The 13,411-nt window shown below is 39.6% G+C and overlaps 1 protein-coding gene across 2 annotated transcripts in view; it reads left to right on the top strand.

Annotated features, from left to right (window-relative positions):
- The window catches only part of PRT6 (proteolysis 6), a 221,844-nt gene that overhangs the window by 31,395 nt on the left and 177,038 nt on the right, over positions 1-13,411 (top strand). For both annotated transcript variants that reach the window (XM_089438457.1, XM_089438458.1), the window contains 2 exons: positions 747-990; positions 2,811-3,656. In XM_089438457.1, the coding sequence (XP_089294583.1) occupies positions 747-990; positions 2,811-3,656 (1,090 nt within the window). The remainder of the gene's footprint in view (positions 1-746; positions 991-2,810; positions 3,657-13,411) is intronic.

Here is a 13,411-nt window from a genome sequence, read left to right as displayed (position 1 = left end):
GTGATTCTTGTTTCATTCGATGTTTCTCGTTTCTGGTAATGTAGCATTTCAGTGTATTGCAGTGACTTTGAGTCTCCTGCATATAGTGTCAAATGGTTGTAGCCATCGTAAGGAAAACTGTTCTTTAAATTTCAGCAGGGTGTCTTCCATTCATAGTATGGTTATATTTGAATTTTGAAAAGAGTTGATTCACAGTTGAGCTAACCCTGTAGGCTTCAGTTATTCGAGTTTCTTGATTCAGGGTGCTTTTGGATTTTATGTTTTCTTTTTACTCCAATTCTAATTCTATGAGAGAAATCAGGGAAGAAAATTGTTTTTACGTTTAGAATCTAGATAACGTAGATGGTTCGGCTTTGGGGTTAAGGAGAGAACTCCGAGTTTGTTGTGATCATCACACATTGACTGAAACATGCTTCTTTACCTTATGCTGGCAATCTTTGACACCTTGATTAAATGGAATTATTACTGAGAACATTCTTTACTGGATATTCTTTGGCAGGGTCTCCAGGCTATAATACAGCCATATTGTTCTTTGCTTGTTTGAGATACAAAATAGTTATAAAGTCCTAGACTGTTACTAGGGATATGAAGGGTGTAGGTCTCCATAAAACGCCTGTTTTATTTTTATTTGTTTTCCTGCAGTCATACCTAAAAGGGTTTCTTAATATTGCAATATTGAGAACGTTTTATTCATGTAGTTGGTCTGGGTGTTTGTCCAGAAATTAATGTTCAATATTTGTGTGCAGATATGAGCCAACATTGGCACAGGAAATGCTAGCCCTGATTATTCGCATAGTGTCCGAGCGTGGATTTTGTGGATTGTCTCCAAGAGAAAAATTAAAGAAGGAACTGATTCGCAAGTTATCGGTTGGGGATGCTACTCGCAGTCAGCTAATTAAAGCGTTACCTCCTCGCCTCTCAGACCATAAAGACCTTCAAAACACATTGGATACTATAGCGATATATTCTCATCCATCTGGCATGCAACAGGTTTGTATAAATTATCAAATATTCAATGCCCAGAAAACAATGCTTGGATGAATATATTCCATTCGTGTGTCATAAGGTAGTATCTTATCCTTGAAGTAAGAAGACTTTTCGGACATTCTTGTGACAAAGTTCATTAAACAGTTTGTGGTTGGGTGAATGAATAGCAACTTGGCAACAACCTCATTTGACCATCTCCTTTTGGCATCCTCCAAGGAAGAAAATTGTGGGTTTTGTAGTCCTGAACATTCCTTTTCAGTAGAATCTTGGACTAGCTTATTCAAAGGTAGTATGGGATGTGGTATGCCTGTAATTTCTTTTATAATGTTCAAAGATGTAGATCTTCCCTTTGCAGGAGTCAAGGACCATTGTTTGTTTTGTGTGAAGGTTGCTTTGCCATGTCTGAGAATCAAAATTGTGTTTGTTATCTTTAATATGATTATCTCTTCTATTCTGTATTTTTATTCATTCTTCACTATAGCCTGGACTATCGTTTAATTAATATTACAATATATATTAGGTGTATTCTTCCTATCTATAGCAGCTGCATTTTTCCTATCCGGTCTATGGTTTCATTTTATATGTTCAAGGAGTACACAGTCCTTTCTAGAACATTCTTCCTCGAAGAAACCTTCATTATTTGACTGCCATCTAGTGCAATTGGTTGCTGTTGGCAGGTTAATTTCTTTACAACTATGTGAAAAGTTAAAAACTAAAACCTGACTTCTTTTCCTCTCTGGCATGTGTGTATTTGTAAAGGAATGTGAAATTTGTCCTGATTGGAAACATGAATAACTATGTCATTAGACACAAATTACTCATATGAATATCCAACTTTTTTTTCTCCTCACTTTTGTTCATGTTTTCTTCCAAATTCCATCTGAACAACTTTTGCCTGCTTGCTTGCTTCTACATTAAATGTATGACCTCCTTGATAGATGAATGAATTTGAGCTCCAGTGTTACGCTTTCAATTTCCTTCATCTGTCATATGTTCTTCATCATTTCCTTGACCTTGCAGTAGCACGTTAGAAGCTTTACTGCATTGATGTCTTCTGTAACTGTAATTTTTACTTGTGATTGCCTTTTCAGTTGCCCAACTCTCTGCTTCTTTGATATTGATAAGGTCATCTATCAGTGTTGTTGTTGGATTGGGTGTACATCTAAACAAATGATTATCAAATTGTGTGGATGCTTTGCCGAGCTATATATACCTTTAAATTTTAAAACTATTGCACAATGACAAGTTGAAAAATGTTGACATTTTGGCCACCAGAAATACCAGCAAGTAATTTAACCAGTGGTAGAATCTGTTACAGGATAAATGCATTTTGTGCACGTAAGTTGTGCTAACCTGATTGCAGCTTGTTGGTGTTGTAGGGTTGCATTTTTGTCCCACACTTTAAGAGTTACCATTTTTTTGAGCAACCGGGGCCCTTAAATCTGTGCTTGAAACCTTTTATTTTGTTCCAAGTGCATTGATAATTTGGAAGTGGAAGTAACCTAATACTTGTGAACCCTGCAATGTGCTTTGTGTGGAAAATATTTTCTTTAAAACAAATGGATCAGTATCATTTGATTTTACAACTGTTTGTCCTATCTATGCCATTTCATTACAAATCACACTTATCAGAGAGGCCTTTTGTGGAGATAGGATCTATGCTGTTTGTTGAAAATGGTCAAGGAACATTGAAGCAGGGACCATCTGTTTGCATGTCGTATTGTTTTTCTGGTTAGGCAAATTTACCAAGCTCAAATGGCTGATAATATCCAAGATTCAGATTGCTATCATGTTTGAAAGTGCTTGTATTGGTTAAATTGCAGGGTAAATATTCTTTGCGGAATGAATACTGGCACGAACTTGACCTTTACCATCCACGTTGGAGCTCAAGGGATTTGCAGGTAGCTGAGGAGCGATACTCTCGCTTTTGCAAGGCATCAGCTATGGTTGTGCAGTTGCCTCGCTGGAGGAAGCCATTCTATCCACTTGACAATATTTATCAGATAGCTACATCAAAAGTAGTTCTTCAAATTATCCGTGCAGTAGTTTTCTATGCTGTTTTTTCAACAAGCTCTTCAGAGTCGCGTGCTCCAGATGGAGTGCTATTTACAGCATTACACTTGCTTGCTCTAGGACTTGATATCTGCTCTTCAAATGCAAGAAAATCAACTGACATAAAAAATGATTCTGAAATCTCAATGCATAGAAATAAAATGTGCACACAGTCAGAGCAGAGTGAAACTATGTTGATGGATATTACATTATCTAATGATCAACAGCAACCACCCCCACTTTTGGCTTATGCTAATGAAGTGGTTTATGTTGGTGACATTGATAGACCAGATGTATCTGATCATCAAAGTTTGCTTTCATTACTAGTTCTGTTGATGAAGAAGTATGAAAATGGAAGTGATCGAGGCATAGATGCAGAGTCCAATCATTGCAACATTGTGGTTTTGATCCGTAATCTGTTGGAGAAGTTTGTGGAACTTCACCAGGGTTGCATGCATGAAATTGAAAAGCTTGCCCCGAGTATTCTACATCATTTATCGATGCGTAGTGGTAATTACCTTAGTGTAAGGGGTGGAGGAAATCCAGAGATGCCATCTCAACCCTCTGATGGAGAAAAGAAAAAGGCATTAGCGCGCGAACGTCAGGCTGCAATAATGGTAAGTAATATTGTCGTCTTTATTTGTTACCATTCTAGGATAATTGTTGGAAAGGTTAACGGATAAATTACTGTTGCTTTTTCCTTTAAAATTATAATCAAAGCATATATTACTTCTCTGCATCATGTTATTTACCTTTTTGGTATTGCATACTTGATTCTAGGCATAGTAAGATTTTGTATGTTTGTTCTTTTGCCAGTTCATCAAGGAGAATTACTATGCTCCTGCTTTTCTGTATTTTCAAGGCAAAGATCACTCTTACAGTAGAGTAAGAGAAAACTTCTCAAAGGGTTAATTTATTGTACTGAGAGTAGAGAGGTACATTTAAAGCCTAGTGTGGTAGAGATGTTGTCACATGGGTAGGGCTTACATCATCATATGCCGGCTTCCAAAAAAGTATATTACTTATAACAAACAAATAATAGGAATACTATATGTTGACCAAATATAGATACAAACGGAAATAAAAATCCCTCTCTCTCTCTCTCTCTATATATATATATATATAATGAAAGAGAGATTTGATTTGTACACCTAATATAAAAACTGCTATATATAGAGAGAGAAACAGGATACATATATAAATGTGTTAACATTAATCAAAAGTACATTTTTACACATCAATATCTGCATAGGTTGCGAGTTATGAGTTCTCTGGAATTGATTTCGAGTACACAATAACCAAAAAATTTACAACTTGAGATTGATCCCTCTTGGTGCTTGATAGATTGGGGGTTATGATGGATCTACATTGGTATATTGTCCAGTCTTTGGAGAAAATACAATATAAGATCTATAGAAGAAATTGAAAAGAACTTAGATGAGAAGGGATAGGGATAAGGTGTGGGCAACATCTTATACTGCTGAAAATACAAGTGGATGACATAGTCTAAAATATCATTACATATTTGCTATAGGTTATTACATAATCTCATTAAAAGTCAATAATATTGCAAAGAATACACAAAAGAACTTATTGCAATAACATTTAGCATAATGGTCTTTCTTATTCCAGTGGGGTGTCTGTGGAGGTAGTGGTTACCCTATCAACATAATGCTTGATTGGTAGTGAGGTGAATTTGGATTCTTGCACAGCCACTCCCTCCTCGTTTGTGGGATGTTTTGTGTGGGTGCATATATGTGAAAAATAAATTGTATGGAATTGAGTGAGTACAATGATAACAAAAAAAAATTACAGCTTGAGATTGATTCCCCTTTGTGCTTGATAGATTTGGAGTTAAGATGGATCTACATTCGTGTATTGTCATGTTCTTAGATAAAAATATGATATGATATCTATGGAAGAAATTGAAAAGAACTTAGATGAGTAAGGGCTAGTGGATGAGAATGCTTGGGCAACAACTTATATTGCTGAAAATACGAGTGGATGACCTAATCTAAAATATTATTAGATATATGCTATAGGTTATTACATAATCTCATTCAAATTCAATATATTGCAATGTGTAAATAATATTGCAATGTATAAATAGAAGAAACTATTGCAATAGCATTTAGCATAATGGTTTTCCAATGGGGTGTACATGTAGTTAGTGTTCATCCTATTAACATAATACTTGATTGGTCGTGAGATGAATATGCATTCTTGCACAAACATTTCGTCTTCCTTTGCAGGATGTTTTGTGTGGGTGACATGTGCATATGTGGATAATGAATTGTGAGTAACAAAACATTATAAGGTATAGTGGTTTAATCATGAAGCTTTTGAGATATTATTGTGTTGGTTGATCTTTTGGGACCTTATTGGTAGACTTGTGTGGCTTTGGAGACGATTGTCGTACTGTTTGTGCAATTCTCAAGGGGATGAGTCTGCTAAGGTCCCTAACCATGAGTCAACATGGTGAGCTTGCATAACATTGGGTGAAATACTAAGTGGCAAATGGCACATTGATCTAGCTTGGATTGAGAACAAAATGACAACACGATAACGTCGAGATAATAGAAACATAGTTTTAAGAGTATTATAATGAAAATTAATTTGTATTAATGAATCAAATAAAAAAATAGGGCAATATCCATAGGAATCTAAGTAAGTAACATGACGCATCCTTACCCCCTTTGTCACATATTTCACGTGTCAAACACGTGTGTGACACGAGTTTGACTCATGTCTTGTTCGTAGGATGAATTTCACTCATGGCGTACACAAGCCCTATTGGTGTCACTTCCCAACTTCAAAGTGTTTGGAAGTGGATTTGTCTAGGCCTTACTAATGCTATGTAATTAATTGTAATATTAAATTCTTAAACTTTAAAGTATAAGTGATCCTTTTACTTAAATTTTTAACATTACCATTATTATTTTAGGATGTTTGAGAGTGGTTCCAACCTCATTGGATTTCATATGGTGTTAAACTTGGCAACTAGGGCCAAACTCCATGTGGGTCATCTTATTAATGACAGTTGGTATTTTTCCTGGATCCCTCTCATCGAGAGGTGTAGGATTGATCTAAAGATCATCCGATTCCGATAAGTATTCATAGAGATATGAATTTATTAGTGTTATGGGACAATTTGTCAACGTCGGCCAGCAACCAAATAACCCACACATTTGCTCAACGTTTTAGTATAGAAGGAGATGACTTGAGAGTCATTTCTCACACACTTCACTCTTGATTTCTCTCCACTTGTTTTGGGTTTTAGTGTGAGAGAAATCTAGGAGGAAGTAGCCCTAAGACGTAGGAGGAAAGGAGGGTTGCAATCTGCCCTGGCCGCAACCATAGCACAGCCCTAGCTGCAGTCAAGAAGAAGATATACGCTGTCCTAACCTAGAGGACGTAGTCATGAAGAGATGCCCTAATCCTCCACCCTGTCTCAAGGGTAACCTAGCTGCAGTCAAGAAGAGGATATATGCTGTCCTAAATATAAGTATGATGCCCTAACCGCAGTCTAGACTAGGAGGTGAAACTGGTGTCCAAGCCATGCACGTATCCGCAATCAAAGAAGGGCTAACGCTGCCCTAAACGAAGTCTTACAAGAATGGTTATAACCGCAGCTTTTGGAGGAATCATAGCTGGAGTAAAACATGCCCTAGCCGCAAAGAATAGAAGGTATAATGCAGCGCTTAGACACAGCTAACAGCAAGGCAGTTTAAGGGCCGTTCTAGGGCTCATTGAAGGATATTCGAACTATGGTTAGAAGGTTGAAGTGTTAAGGGGTAAACGTTGTTGTGTTGAGCATAACCAAAAGCCAATTGCTGTTGTGCTAGGCCTCAGGCCATAGCACCACAGCTGGGCTTGCGTTGGGCTGTCATATACCCTATGGCAGCGACGTAGCAAGGAAGGAGTTCACCCTCAGTAAGCCACGGTCTTTCTAGGTTTGTTTGGGGCAGATTGGATAACATTAAGGTTACTGCAATATGCACTAACAAACAGAGTTGAAGCAGCATGCCAAAGTGTGAGGACTGTTGATGATAAAGGCTGCCCAGAATACATGGAATAGTATGACAGCAGTATGGCAAACATGGAATAGCAATGACAGTGGGACAGCAGCAATGGCATAGTGCAATGATGGCACAACGGGACAGCAGCAACAACAAGGTGACCCATGAAGTTTTAATGCATACTAATGTGATCGTACAACAAGATGCATGGGCAACATAATAGCACCGATGACATGTGGCAGCAAAAGCACATTGGGACAGTTGTAGCAATGCTAAACAGTGGGACAGCAGCATGGTGCTGCAAGGGACAGCAGCATGGTAAGTGGTACAGCAGGACATGGTGCTTGTTGGAGCTTGGTACTTGGGACAGCAAGCTATGACATGGCACAGCAATGTTAAACGATGGGACAACAAGGACATGGTGCTTGCATAGGACAGCAAGCAATCATGGTGCAGCAGTATGATGCATGCAGCACGGTAATGAGGTCCAGCGTAGTGATGATGGGTGCAGCACGGTAATAGGTCCAGCGTAGTGATGATGGGTGCAGCACAGTGAGGTGCCGTATGATGACAAGGTGCAGCACTATGATGGGTGATGGAGTCACCTGGGAGAATCAGTTGAAGCAGCATGTCTTCAACTGAGTTCAGCTACCTCATGTATCATCTACTTAGAGATGATCTATGCTCTTATTTAAGATAAGTCAAAGTGTTGACTTCTGTTGTAAATGTACTATCTCTCTCTCTCTCTGTGCTGAACTATTGAAGAACATATAAGAAGAATTGATCAAGGGTTTCCCCACATTGGAGTTTGTCCCTGGATAGCGCCACATCTTGTGTGCTCTTGTCTTGGCTTGTCTTCTGCGATTTATATTTATGTTCTATCTGCAGTTTACTTTAATGCTGATGTGATTGCTAATCTGGAAAAGATATTGAGCTAACTGTGAAAATTGAAATAAATTGCTCTAGCATAGAACATACCTAAAATTAACATGGTATTGGAGCTAAGGTGAAGACAAAGCCCAAGCAAGAGTGAAAGAGCAATCACCGAAGACAGTTAAGAAATGACAAAATGATCAATGGGTTCCTCATCCCTCTTCAAATTCACCGAGGGTGAAATCGAAGCAGAGAATATTATCAGAATGGCGCAGCGAAATATGGCCTACCTAAAGATCACTTCATAGGGAAGATCGGATCTCAGGGTGGAAGGAAAGGCATATAACCAGTTTGGCCATTATGCAAAGGAGTGTCCGAACGACAGGGACACATCACTTGATGATGATAACAATCATTCTAGGTATATCTTCAATGATCAGAGGAATGCCAATGCATGTCATCAAGGTAATGGCTGACCCTTCAAGAAAGCAAGGAACCCCAGGTATGAAGAATCAAATGTTGTTTCTAATAAGATAAGAAGTTTTATCTTGTTTTGGCCCTCTCCTTTAGATTCTTTGGCAATCTGGCTTATTGATTGTAGTGCTTCAAGGCACTCCATCGGATAGAAGGGTGCTCTCTCTCTAATTTGGTAGAGATCAAAATATTCGTGGGATTATACTTGGAGCCGACGCCACCTATCCCGGAGAGGGTGTTATCCCTCAATTGAATGAGGGTAACTCGATTCATTTATAGAATCTGTTTTATGTACCTGATCGCAAGAAGAACTTGGTGTCCATTTCGGCAATGGAAGTCAAAGGTTGCAGGGTGGCATTCATCGATGGGAAGGTACGTGTTTGAAAATATAATTTTCAAAAATGCTTTTACTCATGGGTTCAGGGTTGGCAATTTGTATCAAGTTGCAGGAAGTCCATTGGGGACCATGTCAATTGATACATAACACTGGAGGTCTGTGAGTCAGATGATGATAGGGATGCCTGAATTCAAAAGGAGCAGGAAGGTACATGTCTGGGATGTACGGAATGAAAATCTTACAAGGGGACCATTCCCCTCATGTAGCAGGTCCATAGGTTTGGAACAACCCGAGAAGGTTTGAGATTCATGATTGGGAATCTCATGTGTACAGGTGGAAGAAAGCCCTCTATGGCTTGAAGCAAATCACCTCGGGTTTGATATGAGAGGATTGATAGCTGTCAAATGAAGCTGAAGAATGAAGCCAATCCAAACCACTGTTTGAAGGTTGTGGATGTTGGACCTCTCATACCGGCACCTTTTGAGAACGACCTATTTTTGACAGATGCAAACCCTCTCACTTGCAGAAGTAAGAGGGAGTTGGATTCCGAATGTGGAATGGTAAACTGCAAGCCCGTGACTACCTCGAGGATCTTAACTTTCAAAAGTTATATGGTGGTGATGTTGGACCAGATTTGGGAAATGCCTCTAAGTTTCACAAACTCATTTGCATTGATGTTCTTGGTGAACTTCCGTCTGGATATATGTTTTGTAGTTAGCATGGTGAGCTCATATTTGGTTGAGCCTCGTTAGATTGGTGCCAAGAATCTTCTAAGATATCTTCAGGGCACAATCTCTCATGGATTGAGATACACTGCCAAAAAAAATGAAGCTACATGATTATGTTGACTAGGCAATCAATGTGGAGGATCACTAGAGCACTTCTCAGTGCTGGTTCTCTTTGGGTTCTACTTCGATATCATGGATGAGCAAGAAGCAGAAGTCGGTTTCTATAAGCATCGCCGAGACCGAATACATAGCTACGAGTATGATCTCGTGTGAAGTTGCCTGGTTGTGGAAGCTCATCAGTGAGCTATTTGTACACATGATGAATACCACTGTGATTCTTTGTGACAACTAGGGGGGATTTGATTATTGAGGAATCTCGTATTCGATGATTGCTCCAGCAGATAGACATCAGATACTACCTTATCTAGGATATGGTAAGTCGATGAGCGAGGAGGCTCCATCGCATTGAGACTGATGTACAGGTCACATACACTTTGTCAAAGCCCCGGGGAAAGATCAAATCTGTGATTTTCCCGAACGACTTGGAGTCGTTGAGAGACCTTTGTAAAAGGGTCCTGCATGTTGCATGCATTGAGCTCTGGGAGCTCTGGGGGGCTTGGGGTACTTACTGGAGTGACATACGACCACAGGGCGACTCACCCTCCCCTGGTGGTGCACTATGTACAGGGTGACAGGTTCAACCTTCCCCTGTGATACCCTGTGGCGACTGTGGAACAAGATGATTAGTTCTCCTGTTGATCGGGATGATTAGTTCTCCCGTGGTAGCTGTGAAACAAGATGATTAGTTCTCCTGTGGGCCGGGATGATTAGTTCTCCCGTGGCAACTGTGGTACAGGATGATTCGTTCTCCTGTAGATAGGATGATTAGTTCTCTTGTCAAGGCATCCTACCCATGCAATCTGGGACTCATGGGAAGTACCTCTCATTTGATCAATGAGCAGGGAAATGGGGTTAGGGACCATAGTAGTACTATCGATGGACGCATTGTTGTATCTACCGTACTCCCTAAGTTAGGATGACCTCCATTGATCTGGGATCAATGAAACTGATTTGGGATAAGTATGAGTGATTTGAGACAATCTCTTGTGATATTGTTCTGGGATCAATAAAATTGACTTTGGGTCAGTAAGATGAAACTGACTCCGGGTCAGTAGAGAATGGTATGAGACATTCTCGATCAATTCTTCTTCTTCATGGTTTAGCAGAGCAGAGCAGTGCATGGCATTGATGGCAGAGATAGTACAGTCGGACATATGAATCAACGGATGGAGTTCTCCCTAGTTGAGAGGGAGTGTTAAAATTGGCAACTAGGGCCAAACTCCACATGGGTCATCTTATTAATGGCAGCTGGTATTTTTCTTGGATCCCTCTCATTGAGAGGTGTAGGATTGATCTAAAGATCATCCGATTCCGATAAATATTCATGGAGATATGAATTTATTAGTGTTATGGGACAATTCATCAAGGTCGGCCAGCAACTAAATAACCCACACATATGCTCAATGATTTAGTATAAAAGGAGATGACTTGAGAGTCATTTCTCACAAACTTCACTCTTGATTTCTCTCCACTTGTTATGGGTTTTAGTGTGAGAGAAATCTAGGAGGAAGTAGCCCTAAGACGCAGGAGGAAAGGAGGGTTACAATTTGCCCTAGCCGCAGTCAAGAAGAAGATATATGCTGTCCTAACCTCAAGGACGCAGTCATGAAGAGTTGCCCTAATCCTCCACGCTGTCTCAAGGGTAACCTAGCTGCAGTCAAGAAGAGGATATACGCTGTCCTAAATATAAGTATGATGCCCTAACCGCAGTCTAGACTAGGAGGTGAAACTGTTGTCCAAGCCATGCACGTATCTGCAATCAAAGAAGGGTTAACGCTGCCCTAAATGAAGTCTTACAAGAAGGGTTATAACCGCAACTTTTGGAGGAACCATAGCTAGAGTAAAACATGACCTAGCCGTAGAGAATAGAAGGTATAATGCAGCCCTTAGACACAGCTAACACCAAGGCAGTTTAAGGACCGTTCTAGGGCTCATTGAAGGATATCCAAACTATGGTTAGAAGGTTGAAGTGTTAAGGGTGAAACGTTGTTGTGTTGAGCATAACTAAAAGCCAATTGCTGTTGTGCTAGGCCTCAGGCCATAACACCACAACTGGGCTTGCGTTGAGTTGTTAAGAGCTGTCATATACCCTATGGCAGCAACTTGGCAAGGAAGGAGTTCACCTTCAGCAAGCCACAGTCTTTCTAGGTTTGTTTGGGGCAGATTGGATAACATTAAGGTTACTGCAATATGCACTAACAAATAGAGTTGGAGTAGCATGCCAAAGTGTGAGGATTGTTGATGATAAAGGCTGCCCAGAATACATGGAATAGTATGACAACAGTATGGCGAACATGGAATAGCAATGACAGTGGGACAACAGCAATGGCATAGTGCAATGATGGCACAACGGGACAACAACGACAACAAAGTGACCCATGAAGTTTGAATGCATACTAATTTGATAGTACAACAAGATGCATCGGCAACATAATAGCACCGATGACATGTGGCAGCAAAAGCACATTGGGATAGTTGTAGCAATGCTAAACAGTGGGACAACAACATGGTGTTGCAAGGGACAACAACATGGTAAGTGGTTCAACAGGACATGGGGCTTGTTGGAGCTTGGTACTTGGGACAAGCTATGACATGGCACAACAATGTTAAACGATGGGACAATAAGGACATGGTGCTTGCATAGGACAACAAGCAATCCTGGTGCAACAATATGATCCATGCACCATTGTAATGAGGTCCAACATAGTGATGATGGGTGCAACATGATGCAGCATAGTGAGGTGCAACATGATGACAAGGTGCAACACTATGATGGGTGATGGAGTCACCTGGGAGAATCAGTTGAAGCAGCACGTCTTCAACTGAGTTCAGCTACCTCATGTATCATCTACTTATAGATGATCTGCTCTTATTTAAGATAAGTCAAAGTGTTGACTTCTGTTGTAAATGTACTATCTCTCTCTCCCTCTCTGTGCTGAACTATTGAAGAACATATAAGAAGAATTGATCAAGGGTTTCCCCACATTGGGGTTTGTCCCTGGCTAGCGCCACATCTTGTGTGCTCTTGTCTTGGCTTGTGGCTAGCGCCACATCTTGTGTGCTCTTGTCTTGGCTTGTCTTCTACGATTTATATTTATGTTCTATCTGCAGTTTACTTTAATGTTGATGTGATTGCTAATCTGGAAAAGATATTGAGCTAATTGTGAAAATTGAAAGAAATTGCTCTAGCATAGAACCTACCTAAAATTAACATATGGAGAAAGTAGAATTTTAGATCCCACTCAAAATCCTCTGACTTACATTGGTTCCAACCTCATTGGATTTCATATGGAGATAGTAGAATTTTAGATCCAACTCAAAAACAATCTGTATGGAGACAGTAGAATTTCAGATCCAACTCAGAAACCATCTGACTTTACAGTTTTCAGGGTTTCAAGATTTGGGGGATTACAATGTTTCCATTCGATTCTGTCATATATGAGGGCATGGACCTAGGATTTAACCAAGAGTAACAAGCCCTCTATATACCTTGATGTTGGTGGAAATGCTTTATCATGACCCTGGTAAAAATGTATTCGTTACTAAAATAAAATCCCAATTTGACATGTTAAGCTTTTTATTATCTTATTTCAATGCTTAGAGTGTGATATTGATGATGATGATCTCGATATAGGCAATGATTTTGATGATATGCAACACTAGTTATTTGTTGTAGCATGATTTGTTTTGGACTCTACAAGCCATTAGGAGCCTCTTTGTTGATGTATTTTTGGTTCATAGATGTATTGCCAAGTGCTATTTTGGTTATATGCATTAGTTGTATGATTGTATTTGTATCATCATCATGTAAATGTTTTATT

Source organism: Pinus tabuliformis, chromosome 9 (assembly GCF_031772625.1).
Source record: "Pinus tabuliformis cultivar Carrire ecotype Pingquan chromosome 9, CPIR1, whole genome shotgun sequence".
Lineage (NCBI taxonomy): Eukaryota > Viridiplantae > Streptophyta > Pinopsida > Pinales > Pinaceae > Pinus > Pinus tabuliformis.
The sequence above is the reverse complement of the archived record's forward strand: the minus strand, read 5'-3'. Positions and strand labels throughout refer to the sequence as shown.